Below are 23,072 nucleotides of genomic sequence, written 5' to 3'. Positions count from 1 at the left end.
CTTTCTTCGTTGTATCCCTAATGCTTAGCACAAAGACTGGCACACAGTAGGTACTTAATACATGTTAAGTATCACATTAGTAAACTCTGTAAGATGCATTTTAAAGGATCATTCTCTGCAGAAACTTCAAGCAGATACAAGATCTGCTACAAAGGAACATACATAGAGTTTGTCTAACACAGGTTTTTTTTTAACCTTTTCTGTGTCATGAATGCCTTTTGACTGCATGGTGAAAGCCTATGGACCTTTCCTCAAAAAAATGTTTTAAATGAATAAAATACTTAGATTATAAGGGAAACCAAAACTTAGTGAAAGATTATTTTTCTCCATCCATGTTATGGACCCCCTGAAAGTACATGGGTACAAGGTTAAGGATCTTTGCTCTAACATCAATTTAAAGAACATGGCAATGGAAAGATTCCACAACTCTCATTAGTCTTAGGACATCAGCTTTAAACTTCTGGCCAAAATGGCTGCCTGAATAGTTCCTATAAACCTATTCCAGCAAAAACCTAAAAATCACATCAGAATGAATAATGACTGAGAAATCCAAAGAGAAACTAAAGTTAGTGATTCCTTTCACCCTAAAATTGCACAAAAATCAGCCATAACCCCACAAACCATAGGAAAGGGATACCCACAAGGTAAACAAGCTATAAGACTCCCAGTAGACATTGCCTAGAGATAGTTGGGCCAGCAAGGTTCTGTATCCTAAGGCAGCAAGAGCATAGGGATCCCTAGAGAAAGCCCCAGAGATCAGGACACCAGCAGTGGGATCCTTGGAAATGACCAAAGTGGTTGTAACCAGTCCAGTTATGGCAGTGCTCCAGACCTAGACACCTTAGACCCAGGGGCTTGGAGTCCCTAGCACTCTGTCCTGAGATGTTATAGATGGCTCTGAAGATCCAGTGCTCTGAACTTCAAAGATCAAGGGGGACCTGACCTCAGGAAGAGGAACCCAGGTGACAAGAGGTTGAGAAAAAGCAGAGGCAATCACCACATCCAAAACAGCAGAGGCCAAGGCCTAGCTAGCCCTAGAACAAAGCACCCCAATTCAGGAACTGATAAATAAACACAAGAAGATAAAAACCGATAATAGGTCCAGAGACACCTCAAAATCCAACCAAGAAGAAAGTAACTCAACCATCAGACTTCCTGAAATTCATAATAATTAAAAAAAACCTTAGACACTCTACTTAAAGAAATCATAAATGAAAACTGCCCAGATCTATTAGAACCAGAGGGCAAAGGAAAAACAGAAAGAATTCACCAATCACTTCCTAAAAGAAATCCCAAAAGAAAAGCTTCCTGGAATATCATAATCAAAATCCAGACCTTTCATATAAAATTTAAAAAAAGACTTCAAGCAGCAAGAAAGAGTTCAAGTAGCAAGATCACACACAAAACCTGGCAGTTTCCACTAAAAACAAGAAATCTTAGAATATATTTCAAAAGGCAAAAGCTATACGCTTACAACCAAGAATAACTTATCCTGCAAAGCTGAGTATAATTCTATAGGGTAGAAAAACAGACCTTTAATGGAATAGAGAATTTTCAAACATTCCTGACAAAAGGACCAGAGCTGAGTAAAAACTTTGAAATACGAGGGTCCAGAGAAACCTAGAAAGGTAAAATTATTCTATCAATCATAAGGGACTACTGTATATGAGTAAGGGATGACACCCAAACAGGGGAAGACAAGCACGTCTTTAGAACTTTAACATACATTTTCAAAGGGTACTGAGGGTGTTAAATAAGAAAAACAGAATCTGAGGATGGATTGGTTCTGTTCTGAAGATTTTTAAGATGGCAAGTTAAAGAGACAGTAACAGAAAGACACTAGTGGAGAAAGGAGGAAGAAGGAGGTAGAACTTGCTTTTTCTGATAACTTGGATATGTGAAAAGAAGGGTATACAAACATGGAGGAAGGGGTAGGGGAGAGTGAGTATCAGGTGAAGTTCTCTCTTACGTGGAACAAAGGGTCTGGGGTAGAAATACATCAAATTCAACAGAAAATCAGCTGGGAATGGGTTAAGGGAAGGAAGACAGGTAAAAAGGAAAATGATACTAGGGAGGGAATGTTTATAAACTTCCTGATTCCAAAGGATGAATTACAAGTTGGAGAGAGAGGGGGAGAGAGAGAGAGAGAGAAGGAGAGAGACAGAGAGAGGGAGAGGGAGAGAGGGGGGGAGAGAGAAAGGGGGAGAGACAGGGAGGGAGGGACAGAGAGAGAGGGAGGGGGGAGGAGAGGGAGGGGGGAGAAGGAGAGAGAGAGGGAAGGGGAGAGAGAGAGAGAGAGACAGAGAGAGAGAGAGAGAGAGAGAGAGAGAGAGAGAGAACAAGAGCTGAAAACAAAGGGATGGGGACAGATCAGTTGGGAAATAGCTAAACAAATTGTGGTATAAATGTAATGGAATATTATTTTTCCATAAGAAGTGAGATGGATTTCAGAAAATCCTGGGAAGTAGTAACTGACAAAGATTAAAGTAAGCAGAATCAGAAGAACTTTAAACAATGACAACATTGTAAAACTTGTGAACTCTGATCAAAGCAGGGACCAACCACAACTCTAGAGGACCTATGACGAAGCATATCACCCACCTCCCAACAGAGAGGTGGTGATGGACTCAAGGAACAGGAGACATCAACTTTTGGAAATGGCCCCTGTTTAGATTTATTTTTCTTGAGTATGCTTATTTGTTACAAGTTTTTTTTTCTTTTCTTTTTCTATTTTTGATTAGGGGTGAGAGAAGGAGGGTAGCAATGGTAATGCCAAGAAAAAAAAAGTTGAGAAAAAAAGAGGGCCATTGAAACATTTTTTTAAAATGCCCAAGGAAGCACAGACAAGCAAAGCAATTTTGAAATTAACAGACTGAATTTGTTATATACTTTTAAAAAATGCAAGTGGTGTAGAATAGAGATTCCATTTCATATACAATTTTCTTTATGTGTTCTATTCTGTATATAGAAACGCTCATGGTATTTTGGCATTTGTTAAGTTCAGAATTTCAAAAAAAAATTTTACACCTTTATTTCTGAAATAATAATTATGATAGAGATAAAGAGAAAGGTATAAGTCAACAAAGAGTTGATATATGTTTGACACTTCATCCAACCCTCTTTAAAAACAACAACAAAAACCCAAACATCACCATACAACAACACGATCTTATGTATATACCATTAAATTTGCACAGTCTCCTCACCACACTTTCTAGCCACCATTTGGAAAACCTCAGTAATTGCAAATTCAGAAAATAATGTTAAAACATCATGGAAGGAGAGAAAATAAAATAGAATAAGGAGAAGATGAAAGCAAGAAGAGGGAGAGAAAGCCAAAGTACCAGCTCTGTAGTAGTCTCATATGGGTTAAATGTCCTTTCTCTTTCAAAGGATGATCAGTTTATGGCCTCCAGCAATAAGACTGGAATGCCTGCAGTTTTTAATCCTCCCTAACATAAATGCAGACACTTTTAATTTCACCATCTTTCTAATCTTTGTTGACTAAAAATATCTACTTTTGCTGTAGCCTGAAGCAACAAATCTCAAAAGTTAATTTGCTTTTATCCACTAATAAAAAGCTAATACTAAGAAATAAAACACATACTATCCACCACCAGCCCTACCGAGCTGCAGGGGACCAAAGGTAAAATTTAAAACCTGCGAAGTAAAATGCTTGGAAAACACTGTAAAAGTTTAAGCTAAATTCTAGTTAAAGGATGTATATAAAACCCATCTGTAATAAAGTTCAAACTGAACTATTTTAAACTGAATTTTTTAAAATGGCAGACATGTGCTTACCATTCCTTCGACTTCTTCACTGTGACCATCCACTGGGGCACATTCGCTAGCATGTCCATAACAGAAGCAATTTCCACGTACTACCATGTCATAAACTGCATAATAGTATTTTTCTCTGATTTCCATTCTGGAATCCAACAAGTTGTCTCCCAAAGTGTGCAATTTGACAAACTTGATTCGTAAGTTGGTGATTTTTAAGAGATCTGTGATGTGAACCAAGAACACATACGACTTGATTGATGATATTAATCTGACATTTATGACTTTTATAGTTTACAAAATTATCTTACACATTATTCATTTGGTTAAGAAATAAGAGTTGAAAGACAAAATGAAGAGTCCTTTGTGGGGGCTACATTTTTGGGTACCAGTTTCCTATATCTGGAAAGAAAGGCAAGCAAGTTAAAACTGCTACTAAGACTTTAAGTATTCTCCCATAATTCATATGTCCACTGTGAGAAAAGCAGAACACAACCTCTCATTGGCTGGCAAAAGGAAGGACTATTATTCCATCAATTAAATCCAAATGTCTCTTCTATGATGTATGGATACGTAAAAGAAAAAGGGATGTGTAAAGAAAAGGGTGGCAAAGGTTGAGATACACAGGAATGTAACACGAGGTCCTAAACACCCTAACATGCACATCACTGAACTGCATACAAATGATTTAAACCAGCACCCTAATGCTATATGAGCATCCCAAAGCAAACAATGTCCATTCTCACCAGAGAAAACTTCATTCAGGCAGGAATGCTTATGCAGTAAGATAAACATATCCAGATCTGCTACTGCAGCATTATTAAAATAAACCCAAAAAATTCTAGACCTTCTTTTGTAAAAGAAAGTCCATGATACCTATGATTTGCAAAATTTCTACCCCATAATCAAATCCAAGGGGTTATGAAAATTTTCTACTAAATTTTACTCCTTTATCCCACTGGGGCATGGTGTGTAAGTTCTGGCAGGCTTCATAAAGCTGGAGTCTTCGAACACAGGCCTGACAATGAACTTGGTCATCTAGAATTGGTCTAAGTTTGGGGAGGCCAGTTACCAAAAGCTTGGCCACCAGGTGATAAATTTTTGGCCACAGCCCCTCACTACACCATGTACTAGAGGTGTAGGAAGCTACAATCAGTGGAGGGAGTGCTTACATTGATAACATCCTAGCTCTTTGGAAGCACTCGGGTATTTTAAAACAGATTCATACTATAGTAGAACAATCAGTCTAGAAATTATTCCAGACTGGCATATTGAGATTTTTTGAAAGCACTCAGCCTAAAATATTCTGTACTGGATTTTAACATTTTCATTAGCTTTCCCCACATTTACCAGTATAATCAGTCAATCAAAGATTGCTTATTAAGCATTGACACTGTACTAGGTACTGGGGATACCAGTACAAAGAATTAAAAAAAAAGTCATAAGATTATTGATTTAGAACTGAAAGGAACTTTAGGGCCACTGGGTCCCATCTCTTCATTTTACAAATGAAGAAACTGAAGCCCAAGAGGTTAGATGACTTGCCGAAGATGATATAGCTAGTGTCTGAAATGAGATTTGAACCCAGGTCCTCCGACTATAAGTCCACTGCCCATTATCCTCTATGCCATACTGCTTATTCACAAGGAACTTAATATAGCATAATGCTGAAGAGGCACAGTTATTAGTATAAAGGTTCTCTATTTTTGTTAAATCTTATTTGCTTTTACTCCTATTTCCTTTATCCTAATTCTCCACACTGGCTCAATACACAAACCCAATTTTAAAGCTTATAGACCCATGCTAATTAGGATATTAACTGCTTTTCAGAATAACTTTTTAAAATAACTACCACTACCATTCAATCATCTCCATCAAAGTTTTCATACATTATTAACTCATTGGTACACAAGCTGGCTTCTAAAGGACTGATTAGCCCACCTGCCCTGTCATTATCCCTAAGCTCTGTGGCCTCAAATTAGTTCCACACTTCAATGTGGACATTGCTAGAGCTCTTGGGTAATAATTCTGAACACAAGGGTCACTTTTGCTCTTGGGTGAGTACAAAAGGTATTCTCCAAAGACAAAAATGTCTTAAAGGGCTCACAAGTCATGCAGGATTTGCCATGTAGATGATAGAAGTTGGCTGCTGATTCAGGGAAAAAGTCCATGATAAACTTAAGCTCTTTGTATGAATGGGGCTATGCAAATTCAAAAACTAAACAAAGAAACATTGGTACTACTCCACTGAATGAAATTTCTGAAAACCAACCTTGAGAAACACTGCCCTGTACATCACTGAGCACACACAAGCTTCGATTGAGGAAATGCTGGACAATGGGATAAAAACCTGAAGAGCAATTGAATACTTGAGAAGCCCTAGAGTTAACCCTTGGGGAGACACTTAAGAAGACCAAGAGAGCTTCCCCTGCCTCCTTCCCCACCCTGTGTTTAATGAAGCTTTAGACATCAATTAGATCTTACATCTGACTCTAGTATTAATGGAAACATGGCTTTTTTAAGCTTAAAAATATATTGCCTGGACCAGAGAATTCTATCATCACAACACGTGTCCCAGTGATTCCCTCTCTGTCTATTCACAAAGCTGCCACCTAGTTTGAGTCCTCATCACCCCTCACTCTGACTACTGCAATAGGCTAATTGGTCTCCCTGCTTCAAGGCTCTCCCCTAACCAATTTATCCCCCTTGCAGCTGCCAAAGTGATATGCTTAGAGCACAAGGTCTGACCAAACAACTCAAAAATCCAAGAGGCAGCTTCCTACTACCTTTTGGATTAAGACCAGACTTGTCTATTTTGCATGTAAGCCCTTTACAACCTGGCTCCAACCTAGCTTCCCAGCCTTATTAAACAGTATTTTCCTTTACTCGCTCTGAACCAGCCAGCTTGGCCTTTTTGCTGTTTCTCCCACAGGACACTTCGTTGTGCAGCTCGGTAAATGCACAGACTATCTGTAACTCATGCTGAGGCACACGCCCTCCCTATCTACTCCTCTTAGAACCCCTGACTTCCCTCAAATCCCAGCCCAGGGGCTCTCTTCTCTATCTTCCATATGAAGACTTTCCTGGTTCCCCGGCTACTAACAACCTCTAGCCCACAGAATGCAAGGTCTGTGATGGCAGTGCCTTTCATTTCTATCTTTGTATCTCCAGTCCCTAGCCAAGTATTTGGCACATATGGCAGACACTTAATAATAGCTAGCATTTATATAGCCCTTTAAGATTTGTAGAGGGAGCTATGTAAATTTATCTCATTTGACTCAAACAACAACCCTGTGAGGTAGGTGCTATTATTATAATACACATGAGGATACTGATGCTAAGGGACATTAAGAGGCTTGTCCAGGGTCAAACAGCTAGAAAGTGTCTGAGGCAGGATTCTAACTCAGACTTTCCTGACTCCACGTCCAGCGAGTGCCCCATCCACTACGTCCCCTAGTGGGCTCTTGTAGTGAGGGTTTGTTAACTGATTAAGAGTGGGCACAGAGAGAACGAGAACTATAAAAGTTAAGCTATGGGCCCCTGATTACAAAGTACATTCAAAGCTCTTTCATTCAAAGTTGTGATCAACACTGAACAACCTTTTTTTATACAGATCAACAAGTGATAATAACACTCCATAGCTGTCATGAAAATAAGAGTGTCCATTTACTTAAGTCACTTCAGAATGCATTCCAAAGACCAGGTGCTCACTCTGTCCAACAGCATGCTTTTTTTGGTTTGTTTTGGGGTTTTTTTCGGGGGGGGGATAGGGTGGGGTCAGCTAATAATCCTTAACAACCAGATTATATAAACTTAAAAATGTTAGGGGGCTTTGTAGTTCAGTGCCAGGTACACAGAAAATGTTCAATAAACACTCATCCAAAGAATAAATGAGTGAATGAAGGGAAATCAGAGGCAGCTCTGTATATGTTAAAAGTGGCCAAACTGCATTTGTCACAATATCTTCTGCATTTCAGCCCATCTCTCCCCTTCCATACTTCCAAATTGTTTTAGGGAAACCTATGGTTTGAAAAAGATCTGTGTATAAAAGAGGATTTCTGCTCCCCACCCTCCACTCCCATCATTGCTCTTCGCTTCTGGAGTATGCTCAGCTCCCTGGATAAACACAGATGTTTTAAGACCCACACTGCAGCTGGTAAAGAGTCAAGATTTCCAGAGATGCTACCCAAGTCCAGCTTCTTCCACTTCCTGCAATAACACAATGGCCTGAAGTCTTTCCTAACAATATTGGAGCAGGTCGCTCCAGTTCTACAGGATGACCTAGCCTTCTCATTCCAGTATCAAGAATTCTTCCCCACCAATGGGAGGCTTGATCATGGTGTCCAACAGACTCAAGGAGGAGGAAGGATGTGATCAGGTTGGACTAAGAAGCAAATACTTTGATGGTTCATTACTTTCCCTACACCCCTAGTGTCCCCTGTCTGAGCCTTTTATTTTGAGACACTTACTCTGGATCCTTGGACTATAAGGATCTTCTATTTTGAAAGCAGGATCTAAAGCACGGAATATCACCTAAAAAAAGCAAAGGAGAGGAGTGAAACAGTAAGAATTGTCCATATAAAATAAATAAATCTTTGAAGGCCACTTCTCAAATAGACAACTGTTCCCCTCCTCCAATTCCCCACTCCAAATAGGAATCAAAAGCAATGAGCCAACCTCTCCTTCGGTTGAGGGCTCGATGTCAGAGTAGCGGGAGTCACAGATTATATCGTCCACTTTTTTCATTGGTCCAGTTGAAACACCTGGGAATGAACTCTCACAGTCATAAGCAAAGTATCTGTACACGCCCCAGGTTTTGCCAAAGTCAGATGATCTTTCTATCAACATTGCAGCTGGGCGGAATGTCTAAAGGAATTGGGGGAAAAAAAAAGTCCTGTTTCAAAAGTTGGAAATGTAAGTCTCTCTGTCAAATACTGGATTGAAATAGTTCCAAATTCAATAGTCTAATGCTTCATAACTCCCTCTTCTCCAACCTCCCTTCCCCCCAAATACTACATGTGGTTATGACCTATCAAGGCAATCTGGCTAGAATTTAAACACTCTCCTCCAGGGCAGGGGAAGTCTGTAGTTTCAAGCCCTACCACATAAACCAACTCTGTTTCTCTTTAGAACCTAGAACTCTTTAGGGAAGCCATTTACAGGCAGTCGTTTATTTGTTATTTACTTTTATTAAAGAATTTTTCTTATTTGCAAAGAGTTGCCACATACGCATACACAAATCATAGTGGGCAGAGAGACTTTGGTGTGTATCTGGGTTGCAATGAAGAACCAAGGTATAGTGGCTAAGGAGTTGGCCTTGAAGTCAGCTAGACCAGGGTTCAAGTCTTATCTCTGACACATACTGGCTTTATGACCCTGGGTGAATCACTGAACCTCTCCGGGGCTCTAAGCAACTCTCTAGGACTCAGTTTTAGAGAAGGGGGACTGATGTGTATTGGTAGGGGGAGGTTCCTCATCTGGGAATACCCTAGAGACCAATAAAATCCCAAGGCTAGTCCCTAATTGCAATCTTACACAAAGTACAAGGCACAGGATAATGCAGTAAGTAAAATGTGAATAAACATTTGCTTCTTAATTAAAACAAACTTGGCAGAAAGTTGACAAGATGGTATAGATTAAGCCAAGGGGGACAATATAACCATTATTTTCTTCCTTTCCTTATATATTCTTTCAACCTTCTTTAATCTTATCTTCATTAACAAAAGAAGTCACTGGTAGCAAAATGAAGAGGGCTGAATATTACCCCACTTTCTTGCCTTTTTTGTATCTTATTTCCCTTATATACACTGTTCCACCTTTATCTTATTATATACACTTATACTTATTATATACACTTATTTCACTTACATACACTATTTCACCTTTATCTGTGGTTTTTACATACTTTAAACTCACCTGTTGAGATCTCTACGAATCATATGGCTACTTGACACACGGAATGACTGGCTTTTGTATCAAGTTAGGCTTGATACTAGTTGAGATACTAGGTTGTATTGGCAAGAGCAGTAGCCAGGGAATTAAAACAAAGAAACAAAAACCTGAAAGGAGAGGATCTGGTTTGCCCAGTAAGCTAAGAAAATTCTCCAGCATGCTTTCTGGGGAAGCAATCGGAGAGACTATTATCATTGGGGGAGAAGGGAATGCAGAGTTTTATAGCCAGCCACAACTGTTTCTTCTTTCTTTGTTTTTGCTCATAGAGTCAATGTTCTTGCCTAACTAATGTAGCGCTAGAAACTGAAACTATCTCTATATCTACTATAAATTTTTTTTTGCAAAGTTGTTTGCCTCAGCTTTATCTTCTTTAATTAGGACAGTTAGGTGGAGAAGTGGATAGAGGGCTGGGTGTAGAGTCAGTTCAAATCCAGCTTCAGATGCTTACTAGCTGTGTGACCTTGGACAAGTCACTCAACCTTGTTTGCCTCAGTTTCCTCATCTGTAAAATGAGCTAGAGATGGAAATGGCAAATAACTTCAGTATCTTTGCCAAGAAAACCCAAAATGGGGTCAAGAATTAGACGTGACTGAAAAATGACAAATATCTTTTTTAAAATGGGGAGGTATATTTAAACAGGGACCCTTCTCAAAACATTTACAATGAATAAATGGGCAATAAGATTTGAAAACTCTATTAAATCTGAAATCTATTCTGATGCTGATCCTGTCTCAAAGATGAAGCAGTTTGATCTAACCAGCTCAGAGAATCTTAGATCCAGACCTTGAGTCTAACTCCCTCATTGGGGAGAAAAGGAAACTAAAACCTAGCAAGGCTAGACTTGCCCATGGTCACACAAGTAAGATTTGAATCCACTTTCTCTGATTCCAGGTGGTGTTCTTTGTTGTATAACATGCTGGCCTTAACGTCAAGAGAGACCTGGGTTTGAATCCTGTCTCCAACACTTACCAGCTACGTGACAATGGGTCAGTTGAGAAATTTTTCTGAGCCTCAGTTTCTTCATCTGTAACATGAGGATGATAATAACTCTATGCAACGTACACTCTAAGATGTTTTTGAGGCTCAAATGAGATAATATATGTAAAGCATTTGGCAAAGCTAAAAGCACGATCTAAATGTTGGCTAGTATAATTAGTTTTAATATTATTAAATGTTAAGCTAGTGAAATACCAGCTCTGGAAGGATACCTGCCATTGCTCCCTTTTCCAGGCGCCTCCCTCCGCCTTTGGCTGAAATCCCTTGGTGTGTGAATAAGACTCAAGTAGATCAGAGGAACAAAACAATGAGCCTATCCTCCTTGTAACTGTGTTCCCCTTCCCTGTGTGCATATGTATACATAAATATACATATATGTATAATGCATATGTGTGCATATATATAAAAAAACCCAGCACATTCTTGTGTACGCCCATTTCCAGTACTGCAACCAGGGGAAAAAAACACCCAAAACTATTATAAATGATTGATGGCAATTAAACAGACATAGCTTAATAGACAGACATTTCATTTTTTATTTCCCAGGCTAATTAAGGCCCGAGTAACGGAAATACAATAAAATGAAAATCTCGTTTTACTCACTAGCTTTGACTTAACTCGATGAAACAGCTAAAACATAAGCAGTAAGAAGAAAAAAAAAGAAACAAAAGCTTTGAATAACCCAGAACTGACTAAATCCCTGGACAGTTTTTTTTTCTGGAAAATGGCTTGGTTTTCATAAGATTTCCCCTTTTTACTCCCCTTTGACAACAAATATTACATAATCACGACCAGATGTGCCATGAGGATGTTCCAAGAACAGTAGAGCAAAAAGCACTTCACAAACCCATTTCTTGCATTGCTTTAAGCAGAAGTTAATTCCTTTCAAAAATTAACACTTTCTTGTGAGAAGTAAAACATAAGATAATATTTAACCTAGAATCGCATAACTGACTGGGAATCAATTTTTGGATGTTTTAAAAATCTCATTTCTTAACAGAAAAAAAAACCACAACCCAACTCTAACCTATTTAATGAGAATTAAGCATGAACAAATAAACCACTAATTTCTCTAAAGTGTAAAACAAAGGAAATGTTAAGAAGCTTTTGTGGATAAGTAGCAAGTTCTATTAATATTCTTCAATCTGTCTTGACTTCAAAATCACAAACAACACTTAGGAACTTAGAAATTTTCCAATTAGAAGCTACTGCCACCTTAAAAGTGATTTTTATTGAATTAAGTTTTTTTTAAAGGAAAAAAAAATCCAGTCCACTTTCCTTCCCTGACTACTTTTGCTGTTTTTGTTCAAATTGTTTCTTAAAAATCCGACATCTCATGTGCTACTTTCAATTGTGAAGTCTTATACATAAATGACCTGTTGCCTAGTTCTTTGCTATGCATCCTATTTGAAAAAACAAACAATTCTCAGATTTCAAGGTCAGGGAACCAACTCTACACAGGTCATTTCCCACAGAAGACTGTTGTCTCATGGTACTGAGGTTACAGTGCTAGACTTTCATTCAGGAGAGACCTGTGTTTGAATCCTTCCTGTGACATTTAATAGCTGTATAACCATGGGCAAATTACTTAACATCTCTAAGCCTCAGTCTTCTCATCTGTGAAATGGTGTTTATAGCCACAGAGTACATCCCTCACAGGGTTGTGAGGCAGAGACAAAATAATCGATGTAAGGTGCGTTGTAAACTCTAAGGTGCATCGACTCTTACTGCTGTTATCCTGGTCAAATACTATTCTCCTTAATGGACTTTGCTATTCCCAAAATATTTTTTTTCAGTTTGCCTTAGGTGTAGGACTTGAACAACTGAATGAGTATCCACCCAGATGACTTTCAAATAAAAATGAACTCAGACTGAGATGCATTTATAATCAGGAACCTTTCTTTCCCTCCCCCCAAAAAGAAAAACTAAAAGGTCACCATGGTAATAAAAACATTTCTAGTCTTTGTAGAACAAAACTAATGAAAGCACCTTCTATGCTTCACTTGCCATAAAGATCAATATTCAGGGGCATAAGTTTAAATTTAACTTCTAGTCACCCAGTATGGCCATGTGTCTGCAGGTGGGGGGATGGGGAGAACCAATCAGGTGCTTCTGGGAGAAGGGTAGCAGGCATGGGGGTGGGATGGAGGTGGAAGAGGAGCCCTGAGAGGCTATCCCATGACACTTCTCTATGCTGTCACAAGCAGTGGTGAGCACTGACATGATCCAACCCCCTCCTCACTTGCCAGCAACAGTATAAGTTTATTAGGGTAGGAGTAAGGGAAGGGGAAAGGTCAGAGGAGGGGCTACCTATGATAACAGCTTATGATAAAAAAAACAAAACAAAAAAACAACGAAACCAAACTGCCACAGTCTGCTGGGCCGGCTGGCACAGCTTTAATTTCTAGGCCTCAGTCCCTCAGCCACCAGGCAATGGCAGAGGTCATGGGAATAGGACTGATGTCTATGGCTACTGGCCCATGAAGAAAATCAATACACCTGAAGTGGTATAGTGAAGGTTCCTAATTCCAATGGAAAACAACTCAAAAGTGATTTCAATCTATGCTATAATTAAATTATAGGTTTCATATGCATCAAAATGTACTTTTAAGCCATGTTGAAATCTGTCATTACCAGAGAGCTGTGCAAGGAGAAACAAAGGCACTTTGTATATAGACATTCTCTACTTGTGGAGTCACTTTTATATTTTCAAACTGAAAGTAAAGAGAAAATTTATCTTTTTAAACACACACACATATACCTGCTTAAAAAGAATTTTTAAAATGTTCCTCAAAACCTTCTAGAATCTTGAGAAGCAAAGAAGACAAGATCTTTTTTCTGTTAGAAAACCCAATATTAAAATGTAAACAGAGCGGAAACGGGGATTTAATCTCCAGATGTTTTATTGTGGTTTGGGGCAGAGTCAAAGCTGATTCTATCCATGTGCAAATAGAGATAGCTAATTAAAAGCTTTTGACTGAATTACCTTCAAAATGCAGCTCACTCTGCCTACCAGAAAGTTATTTAAACCTCCTTTTTACATCCCTTGTTTTAAAAGTTGTAATGGCATTTCAAGGTAGGGCAGTAGTAATATATAAGCCCAGAGCAGCCATCAGTTTGGAAAGTGGGATTAAGTCATGGCCTCTCTTCTCACCTGGGAGGAATCTATGGATTCCTTACCTTGAAAGTCATGATGAGATGAGTGAAATGGAATTCGGCTTCCAAATCCAGCTGGATAGTAACATTCTCCACACCTACAGAAGAAGAAAGAAAGGAAACTCTGAAGGTAAGCAGGAACGTCGGAGAGCAATTCGGCTATTTTCCATTCTTGTGCTCTTGGCAATGATAACAGAAAGAACCTAACAACCACACAGTGCTGCTAGGTGGCAAGACCCTAATCTTCTGTCTCTTCCAGTTTTCAGGGCCATCATTCTGCTTTTGATTCTATAGTTGGCTATACGGAATCAGATCACTGCTTGACAGAAGTCTGGCATCCAGTCTCTAGCAATTGCCAGGACCGTTATTGTTTGCTTAGGAAGAAAATCGAAACATCTTCCCAACCATCTGTGCCAAGATATTCACAAAGGGGAAAAATTCTTTCCTGCCCACTGTAGGTGGTCAGCTTGCATGCTGGAGCACCAAGACATAATAATTCTCCCTCAAATAGAAAGAAACACAGATAGCTCCCTCTTTTACTAGACAAAAGCAAGGAAAATAAATAAAATCCACCACACATGTTAGTTATCTTCTAGTTTACGAAACTGGAAAAAGCTACGGGTGCATTTCCACAATTAAAAACCAAAGTCAAATCAGACAAAGGATCAGATAGGCCCAAATAAATAAACCCATCCTGAACAAATACTAACATATCTCTATTCAGGCCACAGCCTGAACAAACAAATTGACTTTTACCCTATGCCCTAAAGGTCAACGAGTTCCAGCTTTAATGCATTAGAAAAGTCACTAAATTCCAAAGGTAGAGAGAGCCTCCCTTGAGAACATACTAAAGAATCATGCCTCCCCAAACCTAGCAATAAAAAAAGACCCTATATCTGACTGGTGCTCTTGGAGATCTACTCAATACTTCTAAGGAGCCTCAAAAGGCAGGAAGATCTCAACATGTCAGAATGAATCAAGTCACAGCATGGTTGGTTTTCAGGAAATCACTAGGAGCTTTTGGAATAAACTTTCTGCATTGGGACATTGCCAAGTCTATTGAAAGAAGAAGAAGAAAAAAAGAGCGGTCATTGAAACGGATATGAGTTAGTTGGAATGCCAAAGAAAAACATTATAATCTTTTCTAACTAGCCTTATCTAACTTATTAAAGTGTCTTAATATAAACTTACTCCAGACACTCACTTCTTGGGCAAGGTGTTAGTTAAAACACTATGGGACCACTTTGCCCAAGACATAAAACATTAGAGGAGTGCCTAGCTTCCCCAAACCTTCAGCATTATCTTAAAGTCATAAGATACCAAAACAGTACCAGTAAAGTACATGAGCTGTAATATTCTCCTTCCCATTCTCCTCTTCCCTCCCCTCCCAACCCCCATGAGAAAAGACTAAAGAACTCTTTTTTTTTTTTGGAGTCAGGGAAACATCTGAGAAACAAAGACAATGCTGGTCTTCCATAGCTCTCAAAACTTCCTTCAGACCTGCAAATAGCCCACCACACAGGATAACTCAAGACTCCTTGTGTGCCTAAGCTACTTTCAGCATCTGGCCACAACAGCTTTAGTTTATCACGTACAAGAAAAAATGTTTGCTCAAGGCACCAGAAAGGAAATAAAAATAAAGTTCATGAAGAAGATCCTTAGATATGAACTCTCAAAATTATACGGGAGAAAATCAGGTACTACTAAAAAAAAAATTAAACATTTCTGTAGAAATAACAAATGCTGTTTGTTTTTCTTATCTAATCTCTTGTGATAGTGACCCAACCCTGCCAATTCTATACTATTTTACTCCAGCTGTATGGGCTTCCCTTTGCCCTAATAACTTGCAAAAATCTTTATGCATTGACTAACTCCCCCACGTAGCTGCAGACAAGTAAGACTTTCTCCTGAGAGGGCTAGAAAGAATGGCAAACTAGTTCACTGCTTATTTCATGAACAAACATGGAGGGGACTGCACTGTACTACTGGGAATATATCCCAAGACAAAAAACAGAAAAGACTCCATATATACCAAGGTATTTGCGGTGGTAGCCTTTTTTTTTTTTTGAGGCAGTAAAAACTTGGAAACATTTTGTCTCCAATGTAACCTGTCTCTATCTCATTGTCTTCTCCATTAGATGGTGAGCTCCTGGAGGGCAGGGGCTTTTTGTTTTTCTCTGTATCCCCAGTCTTTAGCACAGGCCCTGGAACAGAGTAAGCACTTAACAGATCCTTGGTGACTCAACCGAATGGAGAATGGCTGAACAAACTGGGGTATAGGACTGCAATGGAATACTATTGTGCCATAAGAAACAAGGAACATGAGGAATTGAGAGTAACTCAGGAAGCAACTGATACAGACAGAATCAGGATAAGAACAGGGATAAAAAGAATCAGAGAACAATAGGCCCAATGACAATGTTGTAAATGAAAACAACACAAAAAGCAGCCAACCTCTGGAATGCAGATTAACTCTACTGACCAAACCCAGTCCCAGGTAATAGATGATGAAATGCACCTCCTTCCCCAGATAGAATTACAATTGTAGCAGGAAGAATGTAAGAGGTGGAATGTATGCCAGAAATCATCTAGTTCAAACCTCTCATTTTTAAGAGGAGAAAACTGGGGTCCCAAGGGGATACTAGGTGACTCATCCAAAGTCATACAGAACTATAAGTTATTGACAGAGTGGAACCCAAATCTTACTTCTCATCTAAAGCTTCAACTACACTGCTTTCTTGCCCTGGGAACTCAGACTTCTAGCAAACAGTGGTCGCATAACACTCAATTACAGGCTCTTTTCTTTAGGGAGTATTTTCTCTCCCATAATGATAAATGGCTATTTGGATCTCACCGTTTCTGAGGTGTGGGGGCCGTAACGCAAGGACTCAGTTAAATCAGGCAGAACCCAGAAGCATTTTTTGATCACGGAAAGCCTTGCCCATGAAATAGCTTTCTTATACACTTTATTTATTAAGGTTTAATGTGATTTTTTTTCAAGAAATAAACTCTTCCAAACCACAAAGTTACCGCTATCATCTCATTTACTGCTGTTATCCATTTCATCATGTTTGAAATTAAAAGTGCATTTTCTTAACGGGGGTTTCTCTTCCTAATAATAATTCTTCAGTGTGGTGAAGCAAATAAAATACAATATTTGGAGCCACAAAGACCTGAGTTTTAATTCTACAGAGGCTTGCTAGTTATTTGTCCTTGAGCAAGCCTCTCACCTTCTCTGAGCATCAACTTCCTTGTCTATACGATGGGGTCACTACCTCAGAGGGTAACAGCTCCTAACCTGAAATCTGTGAACTTGTTTTTTTCTTTAATGTAACAATTTCAATATAGTTGCTTGTCTTAGTAATCCTATGAATTTTATTTTATGCATTTAAAAACACTATTCTGAGAAGGGGTTCACAGATTTCAACTATGACACCCAAAAAGAGTTAAGAACTCCCCTAATGAGATAATGGGCATAAAGTACTTGGCAAACCTCTTTGTTAATTTAAATGAAAATTATTTTTATTGTTGCGATTATGACTAAAAAATAAATTTAGTTTTTAGACAAAAGTCTAAAATGCCCCAAAGGGGATAAAAGCAAATGAAAAAGAGAAAAAAAAAGCTGTTTTTCCAGCCAATCTCTCTCTAGCTTCCCATTTCCTATTCTTCCCTCCCTTCTCTCTTCCCCACAAAGTCACTCTATCCATTTTAAATTGCAATGCTCTGTGTGAGACTGAGGGCAGCAGATAGAATGAACTTGTTTCCCCTGCAGCCTATGAAGAACACATTTGCTCTATCATGAAAGAGAGCTTTCTTGAAGAAAACGAAGGCTCCAGGGCGGAGGAATCTGATTTTACTAAGACATGTTAGCACTCAAGGCAATAAATCTGCCAAAGGCCATAATTACAGGACAGAGAAACCAACAAATAATCATGAACACACAGGAGCCCTTCAATCCAACCAAAGGTTACCAATTTCTCTCTATGGAACTTGTTCCCACACCAACCACATACCATTCTCAGATTGCCACCAAATCTTAAGACGGTTTGGAGCAAATGTTGTAACCACATTTTCAATGAGATGACTATCAGGGTTGAGTGTCTCATGGTAAGGATCCTGTGAATTGCACATGAAACATTTCTTGTCCTCCTGAAAAAAAGTTAAGTGGGCACATCAGCTGAGTAGAATTTAATATTCTTTTAAAAAAGGCAAAAACATCAGTGACAAAAGTGAATGAGACAATGTTATTTTGCACCTAAAGTCATGTCTTTTTATAGCTGGTGCATTTTTAAATCTAACTAACAGTTGAAAAGGCCTCCTCTCCTTTCAAATAAAAGTTTAAAAGTAGAACAGGACATAATTTCCACAAACTATTAATTTAATTAGAAATAAATTTCTTGGCTTAAATTTTAATCCTACTGAGAAGGCTTATTAGTGGCACAATTCACAAACAGATTTTATAAATAGATTAGACATTTGTTAGTAATAGTGATGTTATAAAAAGAATATCAATAAACAATTAAAAAATTTAAATATACATACACATATAAACATATATATATATATATCCAATACATACACACACACACACACACGTATATATATGTGTAAACATAGGGAGCAGCTAGGTGATGAAGTAGATAGAGTGCTACGCCTAAAGTCAGGAAGACATCTTCCTGAGTTCGTATCTGGCCTCAGAGACTTACTAGCTACGTGACCCTGAGCAAGTCTCTTAACTCTGTTTGTCTCAGTTTCCTCATCTGTAAAATGAACTGGAGAAGGAAACGGCAAACCCCTCCAGCACCTTTGCCAAGAAAATCCCAAAATGGGGTCTTGAAGAGCTGGATGCGACTGAGCAACAACAATATAGACATAAATACTAAGGCAGCTAAATTTTTTTTAAAAAGCAAACTATAATAGGAATAACTTATTGGGATCCTTGAGTTAAAGTCTGTAGGGAAGCAAAGTAGAGGGATGAGAATGCATTGCCAATAAATTCAGAGGGTCTGCCTCTGAAACTTACTACCTATGTGATCTTAGACAAGTCAGTTCATTTTTCAGGGTTTCCTCAAAAGTGAAAAATAAAAGGGTTGGAACAGGTGGCCTTTGGGGTCCTTTTGAACTTTACACCTACAGTCTGATGATGCTACTTTGATAAGGCATGAGAATTTCAAAAAACAGTAACTGGATTCTGCTCTGCCCCATTACCAAAGAGTTATAGGACTAGGCAAATTAAAACTTAAAGATATATAAAATGGTTAAGGTAGCTTTAGAAAGGATCTGTCATTCATAGATAACTATTACCAACGGCTTCATGCTTGGAAGGGCCAGGCATGCACCTGGAATTGAAATTAACTCTAGGTTCTAGAGTGGGGCACATTGGTCCCCTTGATAGCGGAGGCAAGGGTATCAAGGGTGTGAACAAAGAAGTGGAGTCTGGGGAAATGTTTTGTATATCTTCCCTGGTCAAATGCAATCTCCTTGAGAGCTTTTAGCAATCATGTTGGTAGAAATGGTTTTAAAAATACAAAAAATTTACACATTTCAAGATTTACCATGTCAAATGTAGAGTCTGACTCTCATTTAATGAAGACTCTAATGACTGTGGCAGAACTTTAGGGAGAAGGTCACTTTTTCCTTTAGAATGGGATGGGGATTTGTTCATAGAGGCCACCCAAGCCTAGGAAAGGCTAGTTTATTTTACCATAATAAAACAAGAGATATCTCCCATGGAAACTTATTTTACCTCAAATTTGAATATTATTAAAAAAAAGTCAACATCAGTTACAGTCATTACCAGGCAGTCAAGGAAATTAGTAATGGAGAACAATTACCAGAACTTTAAAAAAAGGAGGGGTTAATTATAGCCTCACTTCTAATCAGGAAGCGGTCTAGACATCTCTGTATAAACCTGGAAGCCAATGAATGGAGTCCACTTTACCACATTCCTTCGGGTCTTTGGAATGGGTTCTTTCTTCCTTTCAAAGGTTGGACTTCAGTCCAAAGCTGTTGCATCTGTTTGTTCTACTGAAGAGCTAACATAATATGTAGGTAAGGGAGGGGATTTCTAAAATCAGTAGTGATAGTTCAGGACTGAATTTATTCTATACTTAGAACAAGCATCATTTAATTACTGTTATCTTCCACTCCCTTCCTTAAAAGATGATGAAAACAATTGCAGATTTTATTTTGCTTTTTGAAAGTTTTAAACTTTTTAAATTTTTTACCTAAAAATGGGACCTCTACTGATGAAGAAGCTTGTTTCCCATCTCCTTGACAGAAAATTCAATAAACAGATGGACTCGGTGCAGAATGAGGCATTTTTTTTGACAAACCAGTGAAAGGATTTGTTTTGCTTGATTATGCATATCTGTTTCAAGAATATATATATTTTTTCTGTTCCAATAGGAAGGGAATAAGAGAGAGGTGGGAGAGAGAGACAGAAAATATTTCCTTAAGTTAGAAACTTGGAAGTTTGAAATGTAAAGTTTGAGAGTTCCTTTGGAGGCAGATTCGTGGACGCATTTTCTTATTCCTCGTTAGGGTGGGGTCCTTTTGTCTTCAGTCAGGGTATAGTTTCTTTTTTGGAAAAGCAAAAGATCTGGTGTGTGAAAATGAAATATTTAACTTGAGAAGAGGGAATATGAAGGAAAAATGAGCCATTGAAGGCCCATGTCATCACAACCTTGTCACCCTACGTTTATAGGCTGAGTTGAACCCTAGTGTGGGTTATCTTTTTGATGACACACCCAGGGAATGGAAAAAGTTTCTACATGTGGCACCAATGAAACTACCAGTGTAGTCACTGTCCTCCTTTCCCCACTCCCAAGTCTGGTAAGGAGCAGGAGCATAGAAGAAATTACTTGAATCCACAATTTTTTTTAGTCAAGTTTCTTAGTGTTTCCCAATTCAGGAAAAAGTAGGGAGGCGCGGAACACGAGGTTAGGCTGTCTTTCCAGTGGGACAGGAAACATTAAGCGGATGCAACTGTGCAAACACATTGAGATGGGGCAAAAGGAAGGGCTTCCAGCCATACTCTCCCGAGGCCCTCCCTGGCCTCCAGCTTCCTATTTAGGTAACCGGCTGGCACAGGAAATCTGGCCCTTTCGGTCCCTCGGACCATGGGCTGCTCGGCTCAGCCAGCGCTGCCTAGCAGATCCCCAGTCTCACCTGGAGGTGGCTGACGATGCAGTAGGGCTCAGGTTTGTGCAGTCCGCACGTGGAGGTCACTGAGAGTTTCTGGGCTCGGCCAATCAGCAGGTCTCCAGTGGCTGGATAGCAGCTGCCCTCCGCACAGCCGTAACTGTACTCGGGTTCTTGGGCGTGCACGCTGGCTCCCCATAGAGCTGAGAGTGGGGAGTCAGGCCCACGATAAGCAGGCGGAGGCGAGAGATGTGGGGGGGGGGGGCGCACGAGAGAGTAAGACAAGAGATCGAGAAAGGAGGAAGATATGGGAAGGGAAGCAGCATTCAGGGAGGGCACAGGCAGGAGGTGAGGGAGAGCAGGGGTTAGGAATGTTGGGGTCCCCGGAACAGCAGAAGAGGACAGAGACATCCATGGATGGGGAATTGGGACAGATAAGAGAGAGAAAATAAAACAAGAGATCAGCATTGAGCACCACCTTCCATTCATTCACACACCCTTTTGACCCCCATCTTCCAGTCCCTGGGGAAATGTCCAATCCTGGGGAGTCTCAGTTCCCACCAGAAAGGATATTAATTGCAAACTCATTAATTCGACTTGCTTACTGCAAAGTGCAAGGAGGCTGCAAATTTGCTTGTGTGTGTGTGTTTCCCAGGGGCGTCCTGGGGTGCACACTGGCACGGCTCCCTCCCTTTAGCCCAGAGAGGTGGGACTTCCAAGGGGTAGGAAAATGGGGAAAAGAACTTCGCAACTTTCTGGTTGTTTAACATTTCGCCATAATCCGAAGAAGGAAACGTCTAGCTGCCTTTGGTACTATCCGGAGGCGAACATCAATCGTTAATTAAAGTCATACGGGGCGCCGGACTATTCCCAGGATAAAGGCTTCTTCGCTCAGCTCTAAGCAGTTTCCCAGGGAAATTGATTACAGGCGGAGGAGAGAGAGAGATCGACCTCGGCACTAGAGCTCTGTGGCTCGGAGTTTCTCAGCTCCTGCCGGGTAAGGGAGCGGATCTAGGCAAGGTGAGGAGCTTAAAGGTAAAAGGAAGAGACACATGCACCGGGGACCAGAGAACCGGAGCTCTGGCTACAGCCACATCTCCCCACGCCCAGGTCCCGCCGCCTCGCGGCAGCTCCCTTAGCCAAGCGAGAGTGAATGGCATTTTAGAGCAAACGTTTAATTTCTAACCCAAATTCCTCCTCTGATTCATTTCGACTTCCAGCAAAGCGCTGGCGAAAGGGTTTTTCTCGCTTCCTTTCCGCTCCTTCTCTCCCTCCCCCATCTCCACCAAGACCACACCACCAGGTACTACCACTCAGAATTACCTAGGAAACCGAAAAGGTGCACCTGGAGTAATCCCATCTCCTCCTCCCTGCTGCTGGAGGGGAACTGCAAAAGAGAGACGGAAAAAAGCCGCCTGTGGATCCGCCTGCTCTCTCTCTGCAGAAGTGGGGAGAAGCAGAAGACAAATTAAATGATTGGGGGGGTGGAATGCGGCTGCTCTTCCTCCCCCCCCCCCACGCTGCTTCCGAGAAATGGGAGAGAAAAAAAGAGAGGAGGAGGAAAAGGCGGTAAAAAGAAAGAGCACAGAAACTTTTCTTACCCCAAACTCAAAGGTTTCTTCTCCCAGCTCCTTCCAGTCCCGGAGCCCAAAGAAGGGAATTAGAAAGTTTAGCCTAGGGAGGAACAGAGGGAGGCGCCTTTGCTCATGCGCACACGGTGGGAGGTGGGGGGTGAGGGGGCGGGCTGGCGGGGAGCAGAGGTCTTTGGAGAGGCAGGAGTGCTTGTAGTTGTGTTCCCACGCTGGAGTATTCCCCCTTTTGTGGTGTTGGTGCTCCTGCAATAGGTGCACCCTGCTATAGGGTGGGGGTAATGGGTGTGGGGGGTGGGAGGGCTAGCTCATTGCCATTACCTGGAGCATAGGGTTTCAGATCCAGCTTGAGCGCCCCTGGGGATGCCCAAGGGGTCAAGAGAAGCGAACTGGCACAGGAATGAGTACTGTATGGTCTAGGAGCTAGGTCCTAGGATGAGAAGGAGGGGTGGGGGA

At 40.2% G+C, this 23,072-nt stretch overlaps 1 protein-coding gene across 1 annotated transcript in view; it reads right to left on the bottom strand.

Moving 5' to 3' along the window:
- The window catches only part of LAMB1 (laminin subunit beta 1), a 92,558-nt gene extending 70,097 nt beyond the window's left edge, over positions 1 to 22,461 (bottom strand). Inside the window, exons 1-7 of the mRNA XM_036760125.1 lie at positions 22,351 to 22,461; positions 21,055 to 21,230; positions 17,898 to 18,033; positions 13,909 to 13,982; positions 8,458 to 8,646; positions 8,250 to 8,313; positions 3,802 to 4,004 (exon numbers count right to left, since the gene is read on the bottom strand). Of these exons, the coding sequence (XP_036616020.1) occupies positions 3,802 to 4,004; positions 8,250 to 8,313; positions 8,458 to 8,646; positions 13,909 to 13,982; positions 17,898 to 18,033; positions 21,055 to 21,230; positions 22,351 to 22,387 (879 nt within the window). The 5' untranslated portion in view covers positions 22,388 to 22,461. The remainder of the gene's footprint in view (positions 1 to 3,801; positions 4,005 to 8,249; positions 8,314 to 8,457; positions 8,647 to 13,908; positions 13,983 to 17,897; positions 18,034 to 21,054; positions 21,231 to 22,350) is intronic.
- Positions 22,462 to 23,072: the final 611 nt, after the last annotated feature.

This window comes from Trichosurus vulpecula, chromosome 5 (assembly GCF_011100635.1).
Source record: "Trichosurus vulpecula isolate mTriVul1 chromosome 5, mTriVul1.pri, whole genome shotgun sequence".
NCBI classification, from domain to species: Eukaryota; Metazoa; Chordata; class Mammalia; order Diprotodontia; family Phalangeridae; genus Trichosurus; species Trichosurus vulpecula.
This window is presented reverse-complemented; position numbering and strand designations above follow the sequence as displayed.